Here is a 25301-nt window from a genome sequence, read left to right as displayed (position 1 = left end):
TTTGATTTCACAATTAGTATCAGCATATAATAATAATAATAACGTGGGCATTTGTTAGGCGCTAGCCCGTCAATGGGCAGGGATCGTCTCTACCTGTTGCCGAATTGTCCACTCCATGCGCTTAGTACAGTGCCCTGCACATAGGAGGCGCTCAATAAGTACTGTCGAATGAATATGTGCGGAGCACTGTTCTAAGCGCTGGGGGAGATACAGGGTGATCAGGTTGGCCCACGCGGGGCTCCCGGTCTTCACCCCCCCTTTCCAGATGAGGGAACTGAGACCCAGAGGAGCGGAGTGACTCGGCCACAGTCCCCCAGCTGCCGGGATTCGAACCCGTGACCCCGGACTCCCAAGCCCGGGCTCTTGCCGCTGAGCCGTGCCGCTCCTCTATCGTTTGCAAGGAGCTACCTAAAGGAGCGCCGGGGCAAGGCAGGCAACCGGGTCTCTGTTCTCAGGTTCCTCAGTCGACTCCGGAGGTGACAGGAAGTTCGTCGCGGGCGGGGATCGCACTGCACTCTCCCCCGTGCTCGGCACAGCGCTGGGCACACAGTACGTGCTCCGTGAAAAACAATCGATTAAAAGGGGTGAAGAAAGCGGAGGCCGGTATTTTGCGGTGGGATTTAGATAGGCGGCCATGGGTTCGGATCCCGGCTCCGCCACCTGGCAGCCGGGTGACTGTGGGCCGGTCACTTCACTCCTCTGGGCCTCAGTTCCCTCATCTGGAAAATGGGGATGAAAACTGGGAGCCCCACGTGGGACAACCCGATCACCCCGTATCTCCCCCGGCGCTTAGAACGCTGCTCCGCACATGGTAAGCGCTTAACAGATGCCGACGTCATTATTATAAGTGGTCATGGGTTCGAATCCCAGCTCCGCCACCCGGCAGCCGGGTGACTGTGGGCGAGTCACTTCTCTGGGCCTCAGTGACCTCATCTGGAAAATGGGGATGAGGACCGGGAGCCTCACGTGGGACCACCCGGTGACCCCGTATCTCCCCCGGTGCTTAGAACAGTGCTCGGCACATAGTAAGCGCTTAACAGATGCCGACATTATTATTATTAAATACTACACTGATGGGGCCAGCGCGCCGATTACATCACGTAGGACGCGCCAAGGATCTGAAACGAGAAATTTCGGCAAGAGAGAGGCACGTTCCTTAAGTTACCTTCTCTCAATCGTTCCGTTCACTCGGTGGTATTTATTGAGCGCTTTCTACGGGCAGAGCACTATACTAAGCGCTTGGAAGGGACAATTCGGCAACAGGTAGAGACCATCCCTGCCCAGCGACGGGCTCACAGTCCGGTGGAGAAGCGGCATGGCTCGGTGGAAAGCTCGGGAGTCCGAGGTCGTGGGTTCTAATCCCGCCTCCGGCCAGCTGCCGTGGCTTCGGGCAAGTCGCCTCACCTCTCTGGGCCTCGGTGACCCCATCTGTAGAACGGGGACAAAGACCGCGAGCCCCACGCGGGACCACCCGCTCGCCCCCGTATCCCCCCAGCGCTTAGAAGAGTGCTTTGCACATAGCAGGCGCTTAATAAATGCCGTTCTCGCGATGCTGATGATGAGGGGAGAGGGTCTGCGTCATCCCCACGGCGTTGGGTCTGTCGAACGAGAGGGTACGAGCCACCTCTGGGCTCACGGAGACCCTGAGTTGGCCCGGGGAGCACCTTGACCCGAAGGGAAACGTGCCCTCACCCGACGACGGCACCGGGGCGGACACGGGGCCATCGGGTCGTCCCACGTGGGGCTCAGAGCCTTCCCCTCCACTTCCCCGACGAACCGAGGCGCCCAGATTAGAACCCCCGACCTCTGACTCCCGGGCCCGGGCTCCTTCCGCCGAGCCTCGCCGCCTCGACCGCTCGGCACGCTGCCGCACACGTTTCAGGTCACTCGACCGTCCTGAGTATTTACCGGGTGCACGGCGACGTACTGGGCTCTCGGGGGAATACGACGGACCTAGACACCGTCCTCGCCCTCAGAGGGCGGAGAGTCTCCTGGGGGAGACGGATACCGAGGCGGTCGAAAGGATCAGGGAGCGGAGCGTGACGATATTTACGTAAATACTAGAGGGAGAGGGGAGTGGATGCCACCCAAGTGCTCGGTTTTCAAGTGCAAAGATGCCGAGAGGAAAATAAGAGGATTCTTCTGCCTGGACAGAAGATAAATTCTAAGCCGCGAAGGGAATTCTTTTGAACGCCGGTTGATTTGGGGGGCCCACTGCACCTTCGTGACCGCCCCGGTGTTGGGGGGATTTGGAGAGGGGAGATGCGGGAAGGGGAAGAAAACCCTGCTTCGCGCGAGGGGTTTGCTGGGCATTTGAGGAGGGGGCAGCTCTACTCTCTCAGGGTCCCACCACACCCTCATTTCCCCATCTCCCTCTCTCTTAATAATAATAATGTTGGTATTTGTTAAGCGCTTACTATGTGCCGAGCGCCGTTCTAAGCGCTGGGGTAGACAAAGGGCCATCAGGTTGTCCCACGTGGGGCTCACGGTCTTAATCCCCATTTTACAGATGAGGGAATTGAGGCACAGAGAAGTAAAGTGACTTGCCCACGGTCACACAGCTAAGAGGCAGAGCCGGGATTCAGAGAGAGCCCTCTCTCTTCGGCGGAAGTGCTCGAGGGGCAGGCGTGTGGGGGACTACAGGGACTGGGAGAGGCGAAATCAGCCGGGGAAGGTCTCTTTCCCCTATACCTTGCACTAACAGCCTCCCAGTGATGCGAGAGGCAAGGGTCCTCCGGAAATTCCTAATCTGCCACCAAGCCCTGGGTCGTAACTGAGATTACTCACGCCGTAAGCCCTCACTGACCACCACCGATGGACCGATTTTACATCAACAAAACCCAGCGATCACAGCTGTCAGTGCTCGCGAATAGGGCGTCCTGGTATAACAGCCTCGCTTGAGACCTTCCGCCATCTCCTGGTGGCTACCCCAACTTTTAGGCCGCTGGCGGCACCTATCCGTTCATTCAATAGCGTTTATCGAGCGCTTCCTACGTGCAGAGCACCGGACTGAGCGCTTGGAACGTACGACGCGGCAACAGGTGGAGACAGTGAGGGCACTCGATGCCAGTTAAGCATTAAAAATCAAGTTATTCATTCATTCATTCAACGGTACTTATCGAGCGCCGGACTGAGCGCTTGGAACGTACGATTCGGCAACAGGTGGAGACGGTGAGGGCACGCGATGCCAATTAAGCATTAAAGATCAAGTTATGTGAATTCAAATGGGAGTACTGGCTAATGATTAGACTGTAAGCCCGTCGATTAGACTGTAAGCCCGTCAAAGGACAGGGACTGTCTCTATCTGTTACCGATTTGTACATTCCAAGCGCTCAGTACAGTGCTCTGCACACAGTAAGCGCTCAGTAAATACTATTGAATGAATGAATAATGAAGAGTAGGCCAGGGCAGCCATCCTTTTAAAGCGCCCAAAATCTAGCTGTTTACCATCACTGAGCAAAGCACAGATCGGATACACTCAAAAGTAATTCGAAAAGTAACTTAGAATTTAACAGCAATTTGCAAAGACTCCCGACGGGAGGAACGCCGAGAGGGAAATAAGAGGATTCTTCCGCCTGGACGGAGGGTAAATTCTCCAAGGGGCCTTCCCAGACTGAGTTTCCCCTTTTCCCTCTGCTGCCCCTCTACCCGCCCTTCACCTCCCCTCAGCTAAGCCCCCTTCCCCTCTGCTCCTCCCCCTCCCTTCCCCTCAGCGCTGTGCTCGTCCGCTCATTTGTATATATTTTTTATTACCCTATTTATTTTGTTAATGAGATGCGCATCACCTTGATTCTATTTATTGCTATTGTTTTTGTCTGTCTCCCCCGATTAGACTGTAAGCCCGTCAATGGGCAGGGACTGTATCTGTTGCCGATTTGTACATTCCAAGCGCTTAGTACAGTGCTCCGCACATAGTAAGCGCTCAATAAATACTACTGAATGAATGAAATTCTAAGCCGTGAAGGGAATTCTTTTGAACGCCGGTTAATATGGCGGGCCAACCGCTCCTTCGTGACCGCCCCGGTCGGGGGGGATATGGACAGGGGGGATGAGGGAAGGAAAACCCTGCTTCGCGTGAGGGGTTTGCTGGGCATTTGAGGAGGGGGAAGCTCTCCTCTCTCAGGGTCCCACCACACCCTCATTTCCCCATCTCCCGCTCTCTTCTGCACCGTTTAGATCGGTAGCCCGTAAGCACTTGACATTCACCCCACCCCTAGTCCCGCAGCACTTCGGCGCCTAGCTGTGTTCTCCTCTACTGCCCGCCTCCCCCTCTAGACCGTAAGCTCCTCGCGGGCAGGGGGACGTGTCTACCGACTCTGTCACACTGTAGCCCCCCATGAATTCAGCACAGTGCTCCACACTGGCTTCCAACGAAATGATTCTCGCTCCCAAATGTCCCCCCGCTCTCTACCCTTCCCTGGGCAGAGGGGCCTCTACCGAACGAGTCATCGGTCGTATTTCTCGAGCACTTAACATACGCCGGGGTGCCTGCCGAGTACCTGGGAGAGTACAATGTACGAGAGATCTGGGAGACGCGGTCCCCGCTCGCAAAGGGTTTACGGTCTGGGGCAGGGGGGTGGGGTGGACGTTAAAACACATCACGGTTCCGCACGTCGTTGCCGAGGGGCAGAGAGAGAACACGAATCCAAGAGCGGGGGCGGCACGCGGGGGAAGAGGAAATGAGGACTTGGCTGGGGAAGGAGGAGGTGTGATCTGAATAGAGCTCTGAAGGCGGGGAAGTAATCAAGGGAACGGAAAAAGGAGCCCTCTACAGCATTCCGCCCCGAAAACGGGCCAGGACCGCCTCCGGGGCTCCCGCATTAGGAGTCGGGAAGCTCATCCGCGGAGGAGCGTCGGGTCTCCGCAACTTTCCGCCAGGACTGGTCTAGCACGATTTCCCAAGCCCGAGTCAGAGGACCCGGGTGCTAAAACCCTCTCTCGACCCCACTTCCCCTTCCAGTTATCGCCCTATCTCCCTACTACCCTTCCTTTCCGAGATCCTAGAACGAGTCGTCTACACTCGCTGCTTAGAAATCCTTAACTCCCATTCTCTCCTGGACCCCCTCCAGTCTGGCTTCCGTCCCCTCCGCTCTCCCGAGGCTGCTCTCTCTAAGGTCACCCGTGACCTCCTTCTTGCCAAATCCAATGGCTCCTACTCCATTCTGATCCTCCTTGACCTCTCAGCTGCCTTTGACACTGTCGACCATCCCCTCCGCCTCCACACCTTATCTCACCTTGGCTTCACGGACTCCGTCCTCTCCCGGTTCTCCTCTTACCTCTCTGGCCGGTCATTCTCGGTCTCCTTCGCAGGCGCCTCCTCCCCCTCCCATCCTTTAACTGTTGGAGTTCCTCAGGGGTCAGTTCTTGGCCCTCTTCTGTTCTCCATTTACACTCACTCCCTCGGTGAACTCATTCGCTCTCACGGCTTCGACTACCATCCCTACGCAGATGACATGCAGATCTACATCTCCGCCCCTGTCCTCTCCCCCTCTCTTCAGGCTCGCATCTCCTCCTGCCTCCGGGACGTCTCCACCTGGATGTCTGCCCGCCACCTAAAACTCAACGTGACCAAGACCGAGCTCCTCATCTTCCCTCCCAAGCCCGGTCCTCTCCCGGACTTCCCTATCACCGTGGATAGGGCCACGTCCTCCCGCGGTCCTGGAATGTCCTCCCTCCTCACCTCCGACAATCTAATCCTCTTCCCCTCTTCAAATCCCTACTTAAAGCTCACCTCCTCCAAGAGGCCTTCCCAGACTGCACTCCCCCCCTTTTCCCTCTGCTCTCTCTACACCCCCCCCCACACCTCTCCGCAGCTAAACCCTCTTCTCCCCCCTTTCCCTCTCCTCCTCCCCCTCTCCCGTCCCACCCCCTCGGCACTGTACTCGTCCGCTCGACTGTATATGTCTTCATCACCCTATTTATTTTGCTTAATGAGATGTACATGACCCTGATTCTATTTATTTGCCATTGTTTTTATGAGATGTTCTTCCCCTTGACTCTATTTATTGCCATCGTTCTTGTCTGCCTGTCTCCCCCGCTTAGACCGTGAGCCCGTCAAAGGGCAGGGACCGTCTCTATCTGTTGCCGACTTGTACATTCCAAGCGCTTAGTACAGTGCTCTGCACACAGTAAGCGCTCAATAAATACGATTGAATGAATGAATGAATAATTCCGGCCCCGCTCTGAGACCGTGGGTAAGTCACCCGACGTCTCTGGGCCCCCATTTTCCCCCTCCGTAAAACGGGGATTAAATAACCTCCTCTCCCTCCCCCTCGGACCGTGAGCCCCGGGTGGGACGGGGACTGTGTCCGATCTCGGTTTCCTTCCATCCACCCTGGCGCTCAGTACGGCACATCGCGCCGAGTGAAGACTTCTACAATCATCATTTAACGTCCGGGCCGGCCTTTTGGTGGCCAAACCATTTTGATACGTTCTGCAAATAGCTGAAGTCTTCACGGCCACGGGAGCTAGCTGTTCTAAGATTAAGATCCCGAAGAAGAGGGCAGTTCCTTACCTCGTCAGTTCACCGGAGGCGACGCGGCCCAGGTCGGGAATCCCGACAGACACCTCGTGGCTAGCGGACCTGGGCGGCTCGCCTGGCCGATCCGTCTCGCCCGCGGAAACGCGGCTTCTTGAAGAGCCGGTCTCGGCGGCCAGCTGCTTTAAGACCGAGGCAGTCTGCTGACAAACGTCGCCGGTGTGTAGCGCGGCTACGTGTCTATGGATGCCGGCGCGGTCCTTGAATCTCTGTCTGCAGCACTTCCACGAGACTCCTCTACCGTTGGAGGAAGGGCCGCCGGCCCAGGCGGGAACTTCCTTCGCTTTGACGAAGAGGGCGAACGCCTGTAATTACAAACACCGAACCGTGAATTGAGACGGCCGCCTCGCTCGCGGCGGAAAGGGTCGGGCCCGAACCTGAAGAGCCCCGGCCCTTCTTCTTCCAGGGTGTCAACGGCGAGCAATCGGCGGGGGCCGGCCCACCCCTCTAGATCGCCGATGAGGTTACGGCCCAACCCCATCCCTCCCCGGGAGACCGACCCCTGTGGTGTTTATCTCCCGCGGGACGGGTCACGCGGAAACCTCGGCGAGGCTGACTAAATCCCTGGGCCGTCTTCACCTGGCTTTCCGGCCTTCCCTTCGGAGCGAATCTTTCGGCTTCTATCTGCGTCCGCAGGGCTCCCCCGGGGACCGGAGTCGCCAACCCCTTTCCTAGTGCTTGGCGGGGCCTCCGACGGAAACCGATCCCGTCCTGACATGTTCTCGTTCTACGGCACGGCTCGAGGATCGTGCGAGACACGCGACTCGCTCCCTTCCCCAGACACTCGGGCACCCCACCGCTGTCCTTCCGACAGTCCCCTGGGGGCCTGAGGACGAGGTCGGGAAAGGGGACGGAAGAGGGCGGAAGGTGTTCCGACCCGGGCAGGGTTTAGATTTCCGATATCCCGTCGACACCTCCCCCGGAATGAGAAACGTCCGCGGGGATACCAACGTTCACGCACGCACTCGCGCGACCCTGTCCGTTGGGCGCCAACTCCGCCGGGAAATCCCGCCACAAGCTCAGGTCCTAAGGGAAATGAGTGCACAGATAAGACGGTGGGCTCGAGGGAAATTCACGCCGCACCTTTGAGTCCAGCGTTATCTGGATTTCATGGAAATCCGCGGAGGGGCAGGCGGGCGCGCCGGTCGGATCAGACCTTTCTGAATTCAGAAATTCCCTTCTGGGTCACCCTGACTCGCTCCCTTTATTCACTCAGCCCTCTCAGCCCCACGGCACTCATGCACACGGCTGTAATTTATTTGTCTTCATGTCTGCGTCCCCCGCTCTGGACTGTAAGCTCGTTGTGGGCAGGGAATGGGTCTGGTTTCTGTTATACCGGACTCTCCCGAGCGCGTAGCGGAGCGGTCCGCACACCGTAAACGCTCGATTAATACGACCGGCTGACCGGCCGCCTGCCGGCCGCATCCTCAGCAAGTACGGAAGCAGGGAGGCGCATCTGCAGGCAGACGTGTCGCTGCCTCGGCTTCTGAAGCTCCCGTCTCGGCTCTTTAACGAGGCAGCCAGATGAAGCCCCGCGGGGAGGGAAGGCACGCGATTCAGAGCCTTCGATGCTTACCGCCGTTGCACCTGAACACCGCGCCCTGGGGCCGGACGCGTTTCCATCCCAGCGGCGACGGGGAACGGATCAGACGGAACCCGCTCGACTCTTAACGTGGCGACCTCTGGATCTCGACAGCCTCTTCCCGGCAGCCATACCTTCTGAGGACTGGGCAAATTCCGTAAGGGGCGAGGGGCCGCTTCTCTGATAGCTGATCGATCGGCTCAGCGTGCTGCTCCGCCAAGTCTTCGGCAGCATGTCTTAAATAGCTCCCTTCGGTGGGTGGGACCAATGGCCGCTGACGGTGCCCGGTGTTTCCTCCTGGTATTTGATCGGACAGGCCAGAGATGTGGCAGCTCTGGCCGAGGAACCGAGAGCACGAGACGCTCTAAGAGCGCCTCCGTTACAGGTCCCGGAGAGGCCGACGGAGCTAAACGCTCCACCCGCCTCCCCGGGACGACCGGCTCGCCGGGTGGGAATAAAGAGACGCAGTTTTTCCGCCTTTCTGGGAGATGAACCGAGTTGCGGCCTGCCGGGTAGCCCCCGTGCGCTGGGGTGGGACTAGGGGCAGGGGACTCGGCCGTGTCAGTTACGAAGGCTCCGGGAACAGACAGGCTGAAGTCCTTTCTCCGAGCTTTTGGGCCGAGACCTCCCTACTCCCGCCCTCTCCAGCTTCAGGATAAAGATCTATCACGTTGGATGGTTCCGACGCGGCGCCACCCGTCCCCCCTCCGCCTCCTCCTCTCCCCCGCTGCCAGAGAAACTGCCCCTCCTTCCTTCTAGGGGTCCCAACTCTCGGAACGCGGCGTCCTCAAGTGGGGCCTCCCGTGGCAGTGAAGCCGGAAGGTTGATCTGGGACCTTCCCGGGGCGATCTGTCAAGAAGCTGCAGTCCGACCTAGGAGCTGGAGTCTGAACTTGCTAACGCCGCCGCGGTTCGTGAAAATAATGATCGCGTCGGGATTTGAGCGCTTACTACGTGCAGAGCACCGTTCTAGGCGCTGGGGCGGGCACGGGGTCATCAGGTCGGCCCACGGGAGGCTCCCAGTCTTCCTCCCCAGTCGACAGGCGAGGTTAACTGAGGCCCAGAGGAGTGACGTGACTGGTCCACCCGGCTGCCAGGGGGCAGGGTGGGGATTCGAACCCACGAGCTCCGACTCCCAAGCCCGGGCTCTTTCCGCTGTTCCCGAATTGGGCGGATAAAGGGGGGCAACACCGGCAAACCCGATGGAAGGGCCTCTCCCACTCGGAATCCGGCAGGGAGACGGCCCTCGGCCCCCCCAAGGCCGCCGGAAGGGCGAGGCGACCGCCGGACCCACCCTCGCGTCCGTCCGAGATGGAGCGTCGTGCCATCGTCGTTAGCACGTGGGCCCCGCCAGCAGATAGGGAGGGAGGAAAATCCCGCAAGGGTCGAGCAGTCGACGGGATCTGCCGACCGCCGGACTGAGCGCTCAGAAGGGCGCGGCGGCAGGCGACGGTAGACGCGCGCTCCCCGCCTCCCAAGAGCCGACGATCCGGCGAGGAGGACGGGGCCGGGGCAGCGACTCCCGAGCCCGGCCAAGTCATCGTCATGGACGATCTCCCGTGTCCCCGTGCGACCGGGAGGCTGAAAAGCCGTGCTCTGACTCTCCCCGCTCAACGAAGAGGACGGAACACCTGGTCGGCCCGCCGCCGGGATCGGGCAGGATGGGCGGATTCCAACCTTTGCCCAGTTGTGCATTCCAAGCGCTTAGGACGGTGTTCTGCACATAGTAAGCGCTCAATCAGTACGACTGAAAGAAGGGATTACTGCAGCCAGTAATGAATGACACCACAGAAGGACCCTCACTCGCTACAAGCAAAGCCCCGTGGTCCCGTACGCTCCATCGGGCCCCCACCGAGGAGTGCAAATGGAATCCCCGTCATGGCCGAAAAGGAACGGATCCCGCACGGAGAGCGAGAACGGTGGAGCGGACGCCCCACCGTGCCTTTCAACCGTGGCGGAGGCCCTTCATGGTGCAAAAGAAATGGGCCCAAGTACGGAGATGCGACTATAACCCCCGCAGCCGAGGCCGCGGAAGGCCACACTCCAGTTAAAATCCCGGCGGCGCGAGGTGCGGAGAGAGACGTCACGACCCCCGCGCCGTGGGCGCGGACCTCACGGAAGCCCACGACATCCCCGCCCGGGGCTCGGTTCCCCGGGCAATTTCCAGGCTGGAGAAATTCCCCGAGATCCTTAGGCTCTCCCACATCTGACGCCGTCGCTCGCCCAAGTTGGAAGTGCCCGCCCGATCCTCTTTCCCGTCACCGTCGGAAGCCGCGAGGGCTCTCCGGTTCGGTCGGTTCCGGGGATGCCGAGGGAGATCCGAAAGCTGGAGGCAGAGCGTGCTTCCCGTCCCCCGGGAAGATTATTCGGCTCAGGAGGCTACGAGGACCGCCGACAGCCTTAGGGCCCGTCATTCGGGAACCGTTGTTGAGCGCATCCCGTCGGCCTCTTCCAACACGCCGGGTGGGACCTTACCGTCGGCAGCACCGTCTTGAAAGAGGAAGGAGTGTCATCGCCGCAGAAGGGAGACGATGGCGTCGATCTCCCTCCCTTTCTTTCTTGGAAACTACACCGAGGGTACGAACGCCCTTCCCCGTTGATCCTCTCCGTTGCGGCGATGGTGGGAGTCTCCGCAGTCTCGGCCCCCTTCAACCCCGGGGCTCGCCCCCGTGCCCACCGGGGTCCCGAAGACTCGCCCGCGGGCCACGTCGTCAGCTCCCCGCTCTCGTCGCCAGGCGCCCGTCCCGCCATCTGAACCCCGGCCCCCGAGCCGGTCCCGGCGGCCTCGACGGGCCGCCGTCCCCGGTGTCTCGCCGGCTCTCTCGGGGGGGGGGGGGGGGGGACAGGACCGCGGAGAAACCCCAGCGCGCGTAGCGCTTCCACGCCGGAGCCCACGGAGGAGACCCTCTCTTCCGGCAGAGCTGCCTTAAGACACCGACGGCGAGTTCCTCCGGCTCCGTACTCTCCGTTGTCCAGAAGCCCGCCGCCGCGGTGTCTCGGGGACCGCTTCCCGGTCCGCCGGCAGCGCTGTCCAGTGAGCCCGGAACATACTGGCCGACGGCCAGCCCGACGTCCTGCTCTAGGCACGGCCGCCTCGAGCCAGACGCTCTTCAGGTCCCACCTTCTGACAACGTGCGGGAATAGTGACGATGGATCCCTTCCTACCTGTCACCTGGCATTTCGCTCCGTCCCACGCTACGGGGAGAATATCGTCACTGGCAGGCTACCGCTAATAACCCACATTTTACAACTGGACAGAGCTTCAAACAAGCCACCCTGCCCTCGGACACCACATCAAACCGGTGGAAAATGAGAACTAACCGCTGTAGGGCGGCAACGGCGGCCATACCTCACCGGCCACCCAAGCGCTCGGGTGCGGAATTGTTGATTTCTTCCTCACCGCTCTGCCTCACTTGCTTTCTTTTCCTTTTTTGTCACCGGGGTCTAGTCTTAGTCTGACATCTCAGATCCGGCAGTCGGCCTACCCCCGACAGACCGGGATTACCCGAAGGTAGAGACTTGAGGTTTTTCCCTTCTCTTTTGGCCTCGAGGCGGTAGCACAGTGCTCGGCACACGGAAGGCGCTCAATCCACGCAGCTGCCCACGGGGACAGTCACGCTTAATCGTCAGGGTGGAGGAACGAGGGTAATTTTACCTTTCTCTTGGCAAACGCATACTTCTTCCTCATGCTGGCATCTAATTCTGCTTTGAGGCTGCCGACGGGAGTCAGAGGGTCTGTTTCTTTCAAATCCAGATCGGGAAACCTCAAAAAAAAGGATTCCAGTTCTTCCCCCGCGTCGGATGGGGTGGGCGAGGGCAGCATCTTTCCGGGGCCGCACCGCGGCTTCCTGGTGACCGAGGGAAAGGAGAAAACACAAAATCAAATTCCCAACTTACTCCTTGGGGGAGACGAGGGAGCGACAGGTCCACGGGTCCGTAATCGGAGAGAGATTCGGCGGAACCTGCAGGAGATCGAGTGGAGGGGGAGTTTTTTTTTAAATCTCACGGCATTGAGGCTTCCGAAATCACCACCACGGCCCCGACGGGGGAATCTGGGTTTGAAATGCCCCATCATCAAGTTGTTCTCTGCCCACGTCCTTGCCGGTCAAGGTGACAGAGGGTCTCTATCGAGGGCCGGCATTCGCTACGAGCTCATTCATCTAATCGTATTTACTGAGCCCTACAACGCGGCACTCGAGAGAGACCATCCCTGCCCACAGCTGGCTCGCAGTCTAGAAGGGGGGGAGACAGACATCAAAAGAAGTAAACCGGCATCGACGGTGTCGATATAAAGAAACAGAATAAGATATATAGCCATCAGAACAAGGGAAACGGGCACCGAAATAAAGAGAATCACAGACGCGCACACGTATACGCAAGCGCTGTGGGGTGGGGACGGGGGTAGGGCAAAGGGAGCGAGTCGGGGTGGGAGAGGGAGCTGAGGAAAAGGGGGGCTCAGTCCGGGAAGGCCTCCCGGAGGAGGCGAGCTCTCAGGAGGGCTTCGGAGGGGGGGAAGGAGCTAGTCTGGCGGACGTGAGGAGGGAGGGCGTTCCGGGCCAGCGGCGGGACGTGGGCCGGGGGTCGGCGGCGGGACAGGCAGGGAGGAGGGAGGTGAGGTAGGAGGGGGCGAGGCGACGGAGAGCTCTGAAGCCGAGAGCGAGGAGGAGTTTCCGCCCGACACGAGGTGTTCGCCGGATACGAACCCCTCCCACCCCCATCGGACGTTTTCTTTTTCCAACCCTACCCTGGCCAACCGAGTTTTCGAGGAGAACGGGCCGACCGGAAATCGCCCGGACTGCCCCCGGCTAAAGGGTTTTCGGAGATTTTCACCGGGCAGCCGGTCAGGTTGAATCGCTCCATCGTATTTATGGAGCGTTCCCCACGGGCGGAGCAGTGTGCGAAGCGACTGGGAGAGGCAGCGCGGGTTGAGGGATAGAACCTCGGCTTCGCGGACGCCGTCCTCTCCCGGTTCTCCTCCTCTCTCTCCGGCCGCTTATCCTCCGTCTCTCGGGCAGGCTCCTCTTCCTTCACCCGTAGGCTATTCTCCATTTTACCCCCGCGCCCCTGGAGACCTCATCCGCTCCCACGGCTCTCATAGCAACGACGGTAACGGGACCCGTTAAGCGCTTCCGACTTCGTCCCACGCGGGGCTCCACGCTCTGAACCCCCATTTTATGAGTGAGGCCACCGAGTCCCAGAAAAGCTACCCAACTTGCCCAAGACACGGGACGGAGCCGGGATCGGGGCCCGGGACCTTCTGACTCCTACGCTCCATCCACTAAGCCACGCAGCCTCTCCGACCAGAGTTGGATAATTCCCAGATCTACGCCTCCGGCCCCCATCTCTTCCTCTCTGCAGCCTCGCATTTCCTCCCGCCTTCAAGACATCTCTACTTGGACGTCCCGCCGCCGCCTCGAACCCAAGGCGTCCCCCTTGTCTGCCCACACCGACCCTGCCCTCCCCCTCCTGACTTTCCCATCACTGTGGAGAGGCCCACCACCCTCCGTGTCACACAAGGCCACAACCTTGGCATCACCGACTCTTCTCTCTCGTCTGACCCACCTAGTCAATCCGTCGGTTCGACCTTCACGACGCGGCTAAATCTGCCCTTTCCTCCACCTCCAAATTGCCACTAAGCACTTATCTCGTCCTGCCTTGATCACTTCCTCCGTCTCTCCGCATTTCAGGCCGGACTCCACGCTGCTGCCCACGTCATTTTTTTTTTTTGGACCAAACCGCCGAGTCCGCATCCGCCCGGTCCTCACGACCCTCCAGCGGTCAACCGTCCACCTCCACGTCAGGCGGGAACTCCTTACCGCTGGCTTTCGATCACCTTTCCCCCTCCTCCCTTACCTTTCCGGTTTGCTGTTACAAACCAGGATGCGCACTTGACGCGTCTAACGCTCGCCGCTCTCATCTACCTCGCCGCCGACCTTAGCCCGTGCTCCCCTCTAGCCTGGGACTCTTCCCTCTCGCCAAACCCGACGACCTCTCCTCCACCCTTAATCCTCCTCGACCGCTCGGCTGCCCCCTTCTCCTGCAACGCGACCCAGGCTCGGCTTCACCGCCGCCGCTCCTCCCGGTTCTCCTCCTACCTCTCTGGCCGCTCCTTCTTGGTCTCTTTCGCGGGCGCCTCCTCTGCCTCCCACCCCTTACCTCTGGGTGCCCCCCAAGATTCAGTTCTGACTCCCCTTCCAGTCCCCATCTCCACCCGCTCCCTCGGAGAACTCATTCGCTCACACGGACTCAACCGCCGCCTCGATGCTGACGATCCCCAAATCTCCATCTTCATCTCCAAGGAGCGAGATACACCCTCTCTGCCATCAAGGCCGAGCCTTCATTCATCCAATCGTATTTACCGAGCGCTTCCTGTGTGCAGAGCACCGTACTAAACGCTTCGAATGTACAATTCGGCAACGGATAGAGACGATCCCTGCCCCACGACGGGCTCACGTCGGTAAGGGTGTAAGATGAGGACGTCTATTATCGCCTCATCCGGTCATCCTTTACACCGAATACCGCGCGAGAGAAGCCGGAGTGCACGAAGACGGACGGGGAGTAAAGAGTGGAGGGAGGAATACCGGAGGAAGGGCCTAGGATTAAAAGTTAAGGACGAGAGCAAAAAGGTGGGCCTACATCCGAATGTCAAGAAGACAGAGATCGTGACAACTTGAAGTTTTAACACCTCTGTCCCGGACGGAGAGAAGAGGGAAAGAGTTAATAATCAACGATAAAGGAAACGGTAGCCGAGAAAGACTCCGGAGACGGACGCTTTGGAGACCGGCTACGAAGAGCCCGGGAAAAGTCATGAAACGTGCTGCCGCAGAAATACAAACGGTCACTTCCTCGGGGTCTCCGGTGACGACGTACGGATGGGAAAGCCGGACGGGGAAAGAAAGGGGCAGAAAGAACACCGATTCCCTCGAAATGCGGTGGCGGAGAAGACCCGCGCAGGCACCGCGGGCTGCCCGAAAAACAAACAAATGGGATTTAGGAGCAAAGTAAACCAAAGTGGTCTTGGGAAGGCCAAACGACTCGGCTCGGCCACTCGGCAGCCGTGTGGCTTTGGGCGGGTCGCTTCGCCGGGCCTTGGTTACCCCCACCTGTCAAATGGGGATTAAGACCGCGAGCCCCACGCGGGCCGACCCGATCGCCCTGTATCTTGACGGTGCTGTCTTGTTTTCGTCACTGACTTCTCAAAGTCTTCCAGAAGAAATCCCAGACTGAACCCCGTACCCCGCCGGCAGCCCCTCGCGCCCCCGCCACGGATCTGGCTCGATTCTATTTCGAACCTTTCATTTCGACCGCCGCGGCAGCTGTTGCCGTTTCTCCCAGGTTAAGCCGCAGTGTAAAAATAGAAGAAGGAAAAAACCCACAGAGGGGAGAGGACGGGTCCTCTTCCGGACCCCTGGATTCCGATTTTCCCGGGCCTTCTCCCTTCCCCTCTGCCGACTCGGCATCGGTTGAGCCGCGGCCGGGGACGAGGACGATCGGGGCATCTACGCGCTCGCTCACTCCGCGCCTGGCGCGGCAAGAAGAACGACGGCGTCCGTGAAGCGCCTCCTCCGTGCCGAGCACCGGCGAAGCGCTCCCGAGCGCAGCATCCCCCGAGGGCCGACCCGGGGCTCGTGGGCCGAATGGGAGGGAGAGCTGGGGCTCGGCGGGTGTGGGAACTGAGGCACGGAGCGGCCGAGCGACTCGCCCAAGGTCCCGCCGCAGACGAGGAGCCCGGTCCCGGCGTGCTCTCCGCTGGGCCGTGCCTGGCGACGGTGGGTCCTCAAGCAAGGCTGGGAATGTCATCGTAACGATGATAAAGACGGCATTTGTTAAGCGATCACTACGTGTCCGGCACCGTTCTAGGCGTTGGGGGGGGGGGGGGGGGGGGAGATACGAGGTCATCAGGTCGTCCCACGTAGGGCTCCCGGTCTTCATCCCCATTTTACGGATGAGGCCCGGAGCGGCGAAGCGACCTCCGCCTCGACGTCGCACAGCCGGTGGAGGTGTGCGCCGGGGAGGGTTTCGGGGGCTCCGGGAAGGGTATTTTAGGTAAAACTTGCATTTCTATGGGAAGTTCGGACCGCCCAGGCCACTGAGGCAGGAATCCGTCCCTCAGGCGGGGCTAATGATTTTCCCGACAGAGGAACGGGAAAATCGGCGATGACGTCAGGGACCCGGCCCAGCACTTCCGGGGGTCCGACAAGGAATCGCGGCCTAAGCCCGCTATCGGCCGGTCTGGCGCGTAGTGGAGCGAGCAGAGGCCCGGGGGTCGGGAGGTCGTGGGTTCTAATCCCGACCCCGCGGGCCTCTGGGGCAGGTCGCCTCACCGCCCCGGGCCCTCACCGGCCAGATGGGGAGGGAGACTGGGAGCCCCACGTGGGGCGACCCGATGACCCGGAATCTACCCCGGCGCTTAGAACGGTGCCGGGCACGTAGTGAGCGTTTAACGGAAACCGGTATTATTCTTCGAGGGGAAAGGGCACTTTTTAGAGATGCAACGGGGCGACTGGACCGTGAGCCCGCCATCGCGCAGGGACCGTCTCGATCTGCTGCCAAACTGTCTATTCCGAGCGCTCAGTCCAGTGCCCTGCACATAGGAAGCGCTCAATAAATACTATCGAACCCACGGGATTTAATGACCGACCGATTTTGCGGGTCGGAGGAGAGAGTGGAGCCACAGATAACGCCCAGGAAGGACGGCGGCGGTGTCACATTAATAAGGATAATAGCATCTGTTAAGCGCTGACGATGTGCAAAGCGCTGGGGGGGGGGGGGGGGAAAAAAGGTCATCAGGGCGTCCCACGTGGGGCTCCCGGGCTTCACCCGCGTTTTCCGGACGAGGGAACCGAGGCTCAGACAATAACGCCGGTACCGGTCCGAGGCCGCCACGTGGGGCTCCCGGCCCTCAGCCCCGTTTTCCAGACGAGGCCACCGAAGGTCGGTATTCGAACCCACGCCCTCCGCCTCCTGCCACTGAGCCCCGCTGGGGGGAGAGGGCCCGGGGGGGAGGCCCAATTCGGTTTGGGCCACGTCAACTCCAAGTGGAGAGGCGCGGGAGAGAGGGAGGTGGGGGGTCGGGCCCGCGCAGGGAGATTTGAGAATCGGTCCCACAGAGACGGTAGTCGGAGCCGGCGGGGGGCGAAGGAGCTGATAACAATGTCGGTATCCGTTAAGCGCTTACTATGCGCAGAGCACCGTTCTAAGCGCTGGGGGAGATACGGGGTCGTCGGGGTGGCCCACGTGAGGCTCCCGGTCTTCATCCCCGTTTTCCAGACGAGGCCCAGAGAAGGGCAGTGACTCGCCCACGGTCAACCAGCTGCCGAGTGGCGCGGCCGGGATTCGAACCCACGACCGCCGACTCTCCAGCCCGGGCTCTTTCCACCGGGCCGCGCGAGTGGGTGGGGAAGACGGGGACCCCCGAGTGACACCCCGCTGAGGAGGAGACGGTTGGCAGCTCCCTCGCCCCTCAAGCCAACCTACTCGCCGTGGCGCGTTCTCGTGATGATAATAATGATGGTATTTGTAAAGCGCTTACGGTGTGCCAAGCGCTGTGGGAGATGCAGGGGTCGTCGGGTTGGCCCACGCGAGGCTCCCGGTTAATCCCCGTCTGACAGACGAGGGAACTGAGGCCCGGTGAAGTGACTGGCCCGCCGTCGCCCAGCTGCCGAGTGGCGGAGCCAGGATTCGAACTCACAACCTCGGACCCCCCAGCCAGGGCTCTCGCCGCTGAGCCACGCTGCCTACCCGGTAGCGCTCAGCTCCGTCCTCTACCCCATCCGCGCTTCTTTCGGTGTCCGTCTCCCCCCTCAGCAGACGCTAAGTTCCTTGAGGGCAGGGGTCCCGCCCGCTCACTTGCGCCGCCCCAAGGGTTCGGGACGGTGCTTGGCACAAGGTTAGCGCTCGTTAGCTACCACCGATCGACTGCGCTCGGCTCTCTCTCTCCCCCCCTCAAGTTGCAGCTTAGTGGGCTCCCTAGTTACGCGCGGCGCGGCTCAGTGGAAAGAGCCCGGGCTGGGGAGTCGGGGGTCACGGGTTCGAATCCCGGCTCCGCCACTTAGCAGCCACGGGACCGGGGGCGAGTCACTTCACTTCTCGGCGCCTCAGTTCCCTCATCTGGAAAATGGGGATTAAATGTGAGCCTCACGGGGGACGGCCTGATTACCCTCTATCTACCCCAGCGCTTAGAACGGTGCTCTGCACATAGTGAGCGCTTAACAGATGCCGACATTCTTAGTAAGGCCCACCTCCTCCGAGAGGCCTTCGGTCGTCGTGTTTTTGTCCGTCCGGCCGCCGCCCCCACGATTAGACCGCGAGCCCGTCACTGGGCAGGGGCTGTCTCTATCGGTTGCCGAATTGTCTATTCTGAGTGCTCAGTACAGTGCTCTGCACGTAGGAAGCGCTCAATAAACACTTTTGAATGAATAACTTTAGTTCGAATGCTTAACTGGCACTGCACGTGCTCACTGTATCGGTTGCCGAACTGTCTATTCCGAGCGCTCAGTCCAGTGCTCTGCACAGAGGCAGCGCTCAATAAATACGGTCGAACGAATAACTTTATTTTGAATGCTTAATTGGCACTGCACGCGCTCGTTGTCTCTGTTGCCGAACTGTCTGTTCCGAGCGCTCAGTCCAGTGCTCTGCACAGAGGAAGCGCTCAATAAATACGGTTGAATGAATGAATAACTTTATTTTGAATGCTTAATTGGCACTGCTCCCTTTCGCTCTTCCCCTTCTCCCCGCCCCCCAGCACTTAGAGAGGCAGCGGGGCTCAGTGGAAAGAACCCGGGAGTCAGGGGTCCTGGGTTCGAATCCCAGCTCTACCGCGTGCCAGCTGTGTGACTTTGGGCCAGTCGCTTGACTTCTCTGGGCCTCGGTGACCTCGTCTGGAAAATGGGGATTTCAACTGGGATTTCAACCCGATGACCCTGTACCCCCCCCAGCGCTTAGAACAGTGCTCTGCACATAGTAAGCGCTTAACGAATACCAACCTTATTATTGTTACGGATATATCTATTCCTCGATTTATATCGATGCCCATCTCCCGCCCTTCGGGCCGCGAGCCCGGTGCGGGCAGGGACCGTCCCTCTCTGCCGCCGTCCCGTACTTCCCGAGCGCTGGGCACAACGCTCTGCACGCCGTGGGCGCCCGACGGAGACGACTGCAACGACGCTGGGGAAGCGGGACCCTATCTCTTTGGAGGCCCCCCCGGTCTCTTCCTGCGGGAGCTGAAGGAGCGGGAGAGAGCGCGGGCTTGGGAGTCCGAGGTCGTGGGTTCGAATCCCGGCTCCGCATCCTGGCCGCCGGGTGACCGTGGGCGAGTCGCTTCACTTCTCTGGGCCTCAGTGACCCCCTCTGGAAAGTGGGGATGAAGGCTGGGAGCCTCACGTGGGACACCCTGATGACCCTACATCTCCCCCAGCGCTTAGAACAGTGCTCTGCACATAGTAAGCGCTTAACAAAAATCGATATTATTATTAAATGGGGGAGACGGACGGCAGAGCAAAATCAAAAGAAGGCAACATCATCGAGATAAACGGAACCAAGGAAGCAGCGGGGCTCAGTGGCCAGAGCCCGGGCTGGGGAGTTCGAGGTCGTGGGTTCGAATCCCAGCTGCTTGTCAGCTGTGTGACCCCGGGCAAGTCACTTCCCTTCTCTGGGCCTCAGTTCCCTCATCTGGAAAGGGGGTGGGGGTGAAGACTGGGAACCCCACGTGGGACAACCTGATGACCCTGTATCCCCACGCAACGCTTAGAACAGTGCATAGTAAGCGCTTAAAAAATGCCAACCTCCTCCTCCTCCTCATTACTACTATTATTAGGATTATTAAGAGAATAGCGTAAGAAATAACATACACAAATGAGCACAGTGCTGAGGGGAAGCGGGGAGAGCGGAACTGTCCATTCCCGAGCGCTTAGTGCAGTGCTCTGCAGCGTGGCTCAGTGGAAAGAGCCCAGGTTTGGGAGTCAGAGATCAAGGGTTCGAATCCCAACTCTGCCACTAGTCAGCTGTGTGACTGTGGGCGAGTCACTTCACTTCTCTGGGCCTCAGTGACCTCATCTGGAAAATGGGGATTAAGACCGTGAGCCTCACGTGGGACACCCTGATGACCCTGTATCTCCCCCAGCACTTAGAACAGTGCTCTGTACATAGTAAGCGCTTAACAAATACCAACGTTATTATTATTGCTATTACTAAGTGCTCAACAAATCTCATTATTACCATGATTATTAAGAGAATAAATAGGCTAAGAAATAACATACACAAATGAGCACAGTGCTGAGGGGAACGGGGGAGAGCGGAACTGTCCATTCCGAGCGCTTAGTGCGGTGCTCTGCAGCGTGGCTCAGTGTTAAGAGCCCGGGCTTGGGAGTCAGAAGTCGTGGGTTCGAATCCCGGCTCCGCCACTCGTCAGCTGTGTGACTGTGGGCGAGTCACTTCCCTTCTCTGGGCCTCAGTGACCTTATCTGGAAGGTCACTTCAGACCTACTCCATTCTGATCCTCCTCGACCTCTCTGCTGCCTTTGACACTGTCGACCATCCCCTCCTCCTCCATACCTTATCTCACCTTGGCTTCACGGACTCTGTCCTCTCCTGGTTCTCCTCTTACCTCTCTGGCCGATCATTCTCGGTCTCCTACGCTGGAGCCTCCTCCCCCTCCCATCCTTTAACTGTTGGAGTTCCTCAAGGGTCAGTTCTTGGCCCTCTTCTGTTCTCCATTTACACTCACTCCCTCGGTGAACTCATCCGCTCTCACGGCTTTGACTACCATCTCTACGCAGATGACACGCAGATCTACATCTCCGCCCCTGTCCTCTCCCCGTCCCTTCAGGCTCGCATCTCCTCCCGCCTCCGGGACGTCTCCACCTGGATGTCGGCCCGCCACCTAAAACTCAACATGAGCAAGACTGAGCTCCTCATCTTCCCTCCCAAACCCGGTCCGCTCCCAGACTTCTCTATCACCGTGGATGGCACGACCATCCTTCCCGTCCCGCAGGCCCGCAATCTCGGTGTCATCCTTGACTCGTCCCTCTCGTTCACCCCACACATCCTATCCGTTACCGAGACCTGCCGGTTTCACCTCTACAATATCGCCAAGATCCGCCCTTTCCTCTCCACCCAAACGGCTACCTTACCGCTACGGGCTCTCGTTATATCCCGGCTAGACTACCGTGTCGGCCTTCTCTCTGACCTCCCTTGCTCCTCTCTCGCCCCGCTCCGGTCTATTCTTCACTCCGCTGCCCGGCTCATCTTCCCGCAGAAACGATCTGGGCGTGTCACTCCCCTTCTTAAACAACTCCAGTGGTTGCCTATCGACCTCCGCTCCAAACAAAAACTCCTCACTCTAGGCTTCGAGGCTCTCCATCACCTTGCCCCTTCCTACCTCTCCTCCCTTCTCTCTTTCTACCGCCCACCCCGCACGCTCCGCTCCTCCGCCGCCCACCTCCTCGCCGTCCCTCGGTCTCGCCCGTCCCGCCGTCGACCCCCGGGCCGCGTCCTCCCGCGGTCCTGGAACCCCCTCCCTCCTCACCTCTGCCAAACTGATTCTCTTCCCCTCTTCAAAACCCTACTTAAAACTCACTTCCTCCAAAAGGCGTTCCCAGACTGAGCTCCTCTTCTCCCTCTACTCCCTCTGCCACCCCCCCTTCGCCTCTCCGCAGCTAAACCCTTTTTCCCCTTTTCCCTCTGCTCCTCCACCTCTCCCTTCCCATCCCCACAGCACTGTACCCGTCCGCTCAACTGTATATATTTCCGTTACCCTATTTATTTTGTTAATGAATTGTACATCGCCTCGATTCTATTTAGTTGCCATTGTTTTTACGAGATGTTCTTCCCCTCGACGCTGTTTAGTGCCATCGTTCTCGTCTGTCCGTCTCCCCCGATTAGACCGTAAGCCCGTCAGACGGCAGGGACCGTCTCTATCTGTTGCCGACTTGTTCATCCCAAGCGCTTAGTACAGTGCTCTGCACATAGTAAGCGCTCAATAAATACTATTGAATGAATGAATGAAAATGGGGATTAAGACTGTGAGCCTCGCGTGGGACAATCTGATGACCCTGTATCTCCCCCAGTGCTTAGAACAGTGCTCTGCACATAGCACTTAACAAAAACTATCATTAAGAGAAAAAATAGGTTAAAAAAATAACATACACAAATGAGCACAGCGCTGAGGGGAAGGGGGGAGAGCGGAACTTCCCATTCCGAGCGCTTAGCGCAGTGCTCTGCACATAGTGAGCGCTCAACAAATGCCATCATCCTCATCATTATTCTGATTATTAAGAGAATAAATAAGGTAAGAAATAACATACACAAATGAGCACAGCTCTGAGGGGGGGAACTGTCCATTCCGAGCGCTTAGCGCAGTGCTCTGCGCATTGTAGCTGTGTGACTGTGGGCAAGTCACTTCACTTCTCTGGGCCTCAGTGACCTCATCTGGAAAATGGGGATGAAGACTGTGAGCCTCACGTGGGACACCCTGATGACCCTGTATCTACCCCAGCGCTTAGAACAGTGCTCTGCACAGAGTAAGCGCTTAACAAGTACCCACATTATTAACAAATACCATCCTCCTCCTCATTATTATTATTAAGAGAATAAATAGGGTAAGAAATAACATACACAAATGAGCACAGCGCTGAGGGGAGGAAACTGTCCATTCCGAGCGCTTAGCGCAGTGCTCTGCGTATAGTAAGCGCTCAACAAATGCCATCCTCCTCCTCATTATTACTATTAGAATAAATAGGGTAAGAAATAACATACGCAAATGACACAGTGCTGAGGGGGAGGAACCGTCCATTCCGAGGGCTTAGCCCAGTGCTCTGCGCATAGTAAGCGCTCAATAAATACGACTGAATGAATGAATGACTGAGAAGCGCTCAGTCAGGATGAATGGATGAATGCCAAGAAATACCGCCGAACGAATGAATGCCCGAAGCCGGTTTTCCCGCTCCCCCGGATGGCGAAGGGGGGATCTGGGAGCCCGACGGCAGCCTTGTGAGAGAAGGGGGGCGGCGTTGTGGAGAAACGGGGTCCCTACCTGCCGCCTCACGGCCCGCCGCTCCAACTTTCGAAACGCCCCCGCCGACCGGAAGCCGCCGGCCGCGTTGGCGCGAAGCAGGCCGGGAATGGCGGCGCGCGCGCGCCGCCCGCCCGCGAGGCGGCACGAGGGCAGGCAAGTCTCGCGAGAGGCGGCGCGAGGGGCGGGGAAGTCTCGCGAGAAAGAGGAAAGGCTCGCGAGAGGTGGCCGACGGCGGGGAAGAAGGAGAGGGAGGGTGGGAGGAAGGAGGCGGCCCAGGTCGGGGCGGTGGAAAGGTTCTCTTCGTTGTCTTGCAGGGGCTTTTCAGCCTCGCTTTGGCAGGTGGGCGGCGGGACCGGTGCGGTCGGTGCGGCCCTGCGGGGGGACGGGCGCCAGCGCGCAGGCGCAGTAGCGCCCCGCCCTCCGAGCCCCCCGTTCCTCCTCCGAGCCGCGCACTTGCCCCCGTGGCCCCCTCGGCCCCCCGAGCGGCGACTGGAAGGGACAGAAGAGGAGCATGTCGCGGCGGCGACACAGCGACGAGAACGATGGTAAGCGAGGCCCGGCCCTTCCTCCTCCCCTCCCCCGCCGTCCTCGGCCAGTGGAGGCCATTTTCGGCTGGTCGTCCATTCCCAGCGCTTAAACCAGCGCTTCGCACACAGCCCTCTGCCTCTCTCCAGCGTTTGGGGGAGCGCTCGTGCAGTAGTATTTATTGAGCGCTGACTGTAATCATTCATTCGGTAGGATTGATTGAGCGCTTACTAGGCGCAGAGCACTGTACTAAGCGCTGGGAATGGACAATTGGGCGACCAGCCCTGCCCGTTGACGGGCTCACGGTCGAGTGGGGAGGGGGGAAGACGGACAAAAACAAGACAATATAGTCACCGTAAATGGAATTAAGGGGGTAGGCACCTCATTAGCAAAATAAACAGGGTAATAAAAATATAGACAGTAGCAAGGTTGGTAGCTGGTAAGCGCTGGCTATGCGCAGAGCACTGTTCTAAGCGCCGGGGCTCCCAGTCTTCATCCCCGTTTTGCAGATGAGGGAACTGAGGCCCAGAGGAGTGGATGAAGTAATGTTGGCATTTGCGAAGCGCTGACTGTGCGCAGAGCGCTGCTCTAAGCGCTGGGGGAGATGCAGGGGCATCAGGGTGGCCCACGTGAGGCTCCCGGTCTTCATCCCCGTTTTGCAAATGAGGGAACTGAGGCCCAGAGAAGTGGATAAAATAACGTTGGTGTTTGCGAAGCGATGACTGTGTGCAGAGCACTGTTCTAAGCGCTGGGGGAGATGCGGAGGCATCAGAGTGGCCCACGTGCGGCTCCCAGGCTTCATCCAGATGAGGGAACCGAGGCCCAGAGAAGTGACTTGCCCCCAGTCGCCCAGCTGCCAAGTGGCGGCGTCGGGATTCGAACTCAGGACCTCGGACTCCCCTGGCCACGGAGCCCCGCCGCCCGAGCACCGGACTGAGCGCTCGGGATGGGCAACCGGGCCCCACGTAGAGACCGTCCCCGCGCCCAAGGACGGGCTAAAAGGGGAAGCCAGACGGGCCCGAAGGAGACGACATGGTCCCCAGAAATAGGATCGAGGGGACGTACACCTCGTTAACAAGATAAATCGGGTAATGGATCGCGTGTACAGATGAGCACGGGGCGGAGGGGAAGGGGGGAAGAGGACCGGACTAAGTGCCCGGCCTGTACAACCCCTCTCCGAGAGGCAGCCCGGTGGATTGATTTTTTTTTTCCTCCCGTCCCCCCATCACCATATCTATATATCTCTATCTAGATATACACACACAAGATACCTAGATACACACACACGACACCTATATATATAGATAGATAGATACACACACACATGTACATACACACAAGATACCTCTATATATGTACACTATATTTATACTTATGTATTTATATACACACACACACGATACCTATATGCACAAGATACCTAGATATACGTGCCTGTATATATGTATGTACATATACACACACATGCACACGATACCTATATACATATACCTGTATATATATGCACACACACAAGACACCTATACGCACATAAGATACCTATATATATACACACATAAGATACCTGTATATATAATAATAATAATAATGTTGGTATTTGTTAAGCACTTACTATGTGCTGAGCACTGTTCTAAGCGCCGGGGT

The 25301-nt window shown here is 58.9% G+C and overlaps 2 protein-coding genes across 2 annotated transcripts in view; one reads left to right on the top strand and one right to left on the bottom strand.

Moving 5' to 3' along the window:
- Positions 1–23218, bottom strand: part of TSTD2 (thiosulfate sulfurtransferase like domain containing 2) — a 34269-nt gene extending 11051 nt beyond the window's left edge. Inside the window, exons 1-3 of the mRNA XM_029055209.2 lie at positions 23151–23218; positions 11775–11967; positions 6515–6843 (exon numbers count right to left, since the gene is read on the bottom strand). Coding sequence (XP_028911042.1) covers positions 6515–6843; positions 11775–11942 — 497 coding nt within the window. The 5' untranslated portion in view covers positions 11943–11967; positions 23151–23218. The remainder of the gene's footprint in view (positions 1–6514; positions 6844–11774; positions 11968–23150) is intronic.
- Positions 23219–23374: 156 nt separating this feature from the next.
- Positions 23375–25301, top strand: part of NCBP1 (nuclear cap binding protein subunit 1) — a 39119-nt gene continuing 37192 nt past the window's right edge. The window contains exon 1 of the mRNA XM_029055208.2: positions 23375–23677. Coding sequence (XP_028911041.1) covers positions 23644–23677 — 34 coding nt within the window. The 5' untranslated portion in view covers positions 23375–23643. The remainder of the gene's footprint in view (positions 23678–25301) is intronic.

Source organism: Ornithorhynchus anatinus, chromosome X5 (genome assembly GCF_004115215.2).
Source record: "Ornithorhynchus anatinus isolate Pmale09 chromosome X5, mOrnAna1.pri.v4, whole genome shotgun sequence".
Classification (NCBI taxonomy): Eukaryota; Metazoa; Chordata; class Mammalia; order Monotremata; family Ornithorhynchidae; genus Ornithorhynchus; species Ornithorhynchus anatinus.
This window is presented reverse-complemented; position numbering and strand designations above follow the sequence as displayed.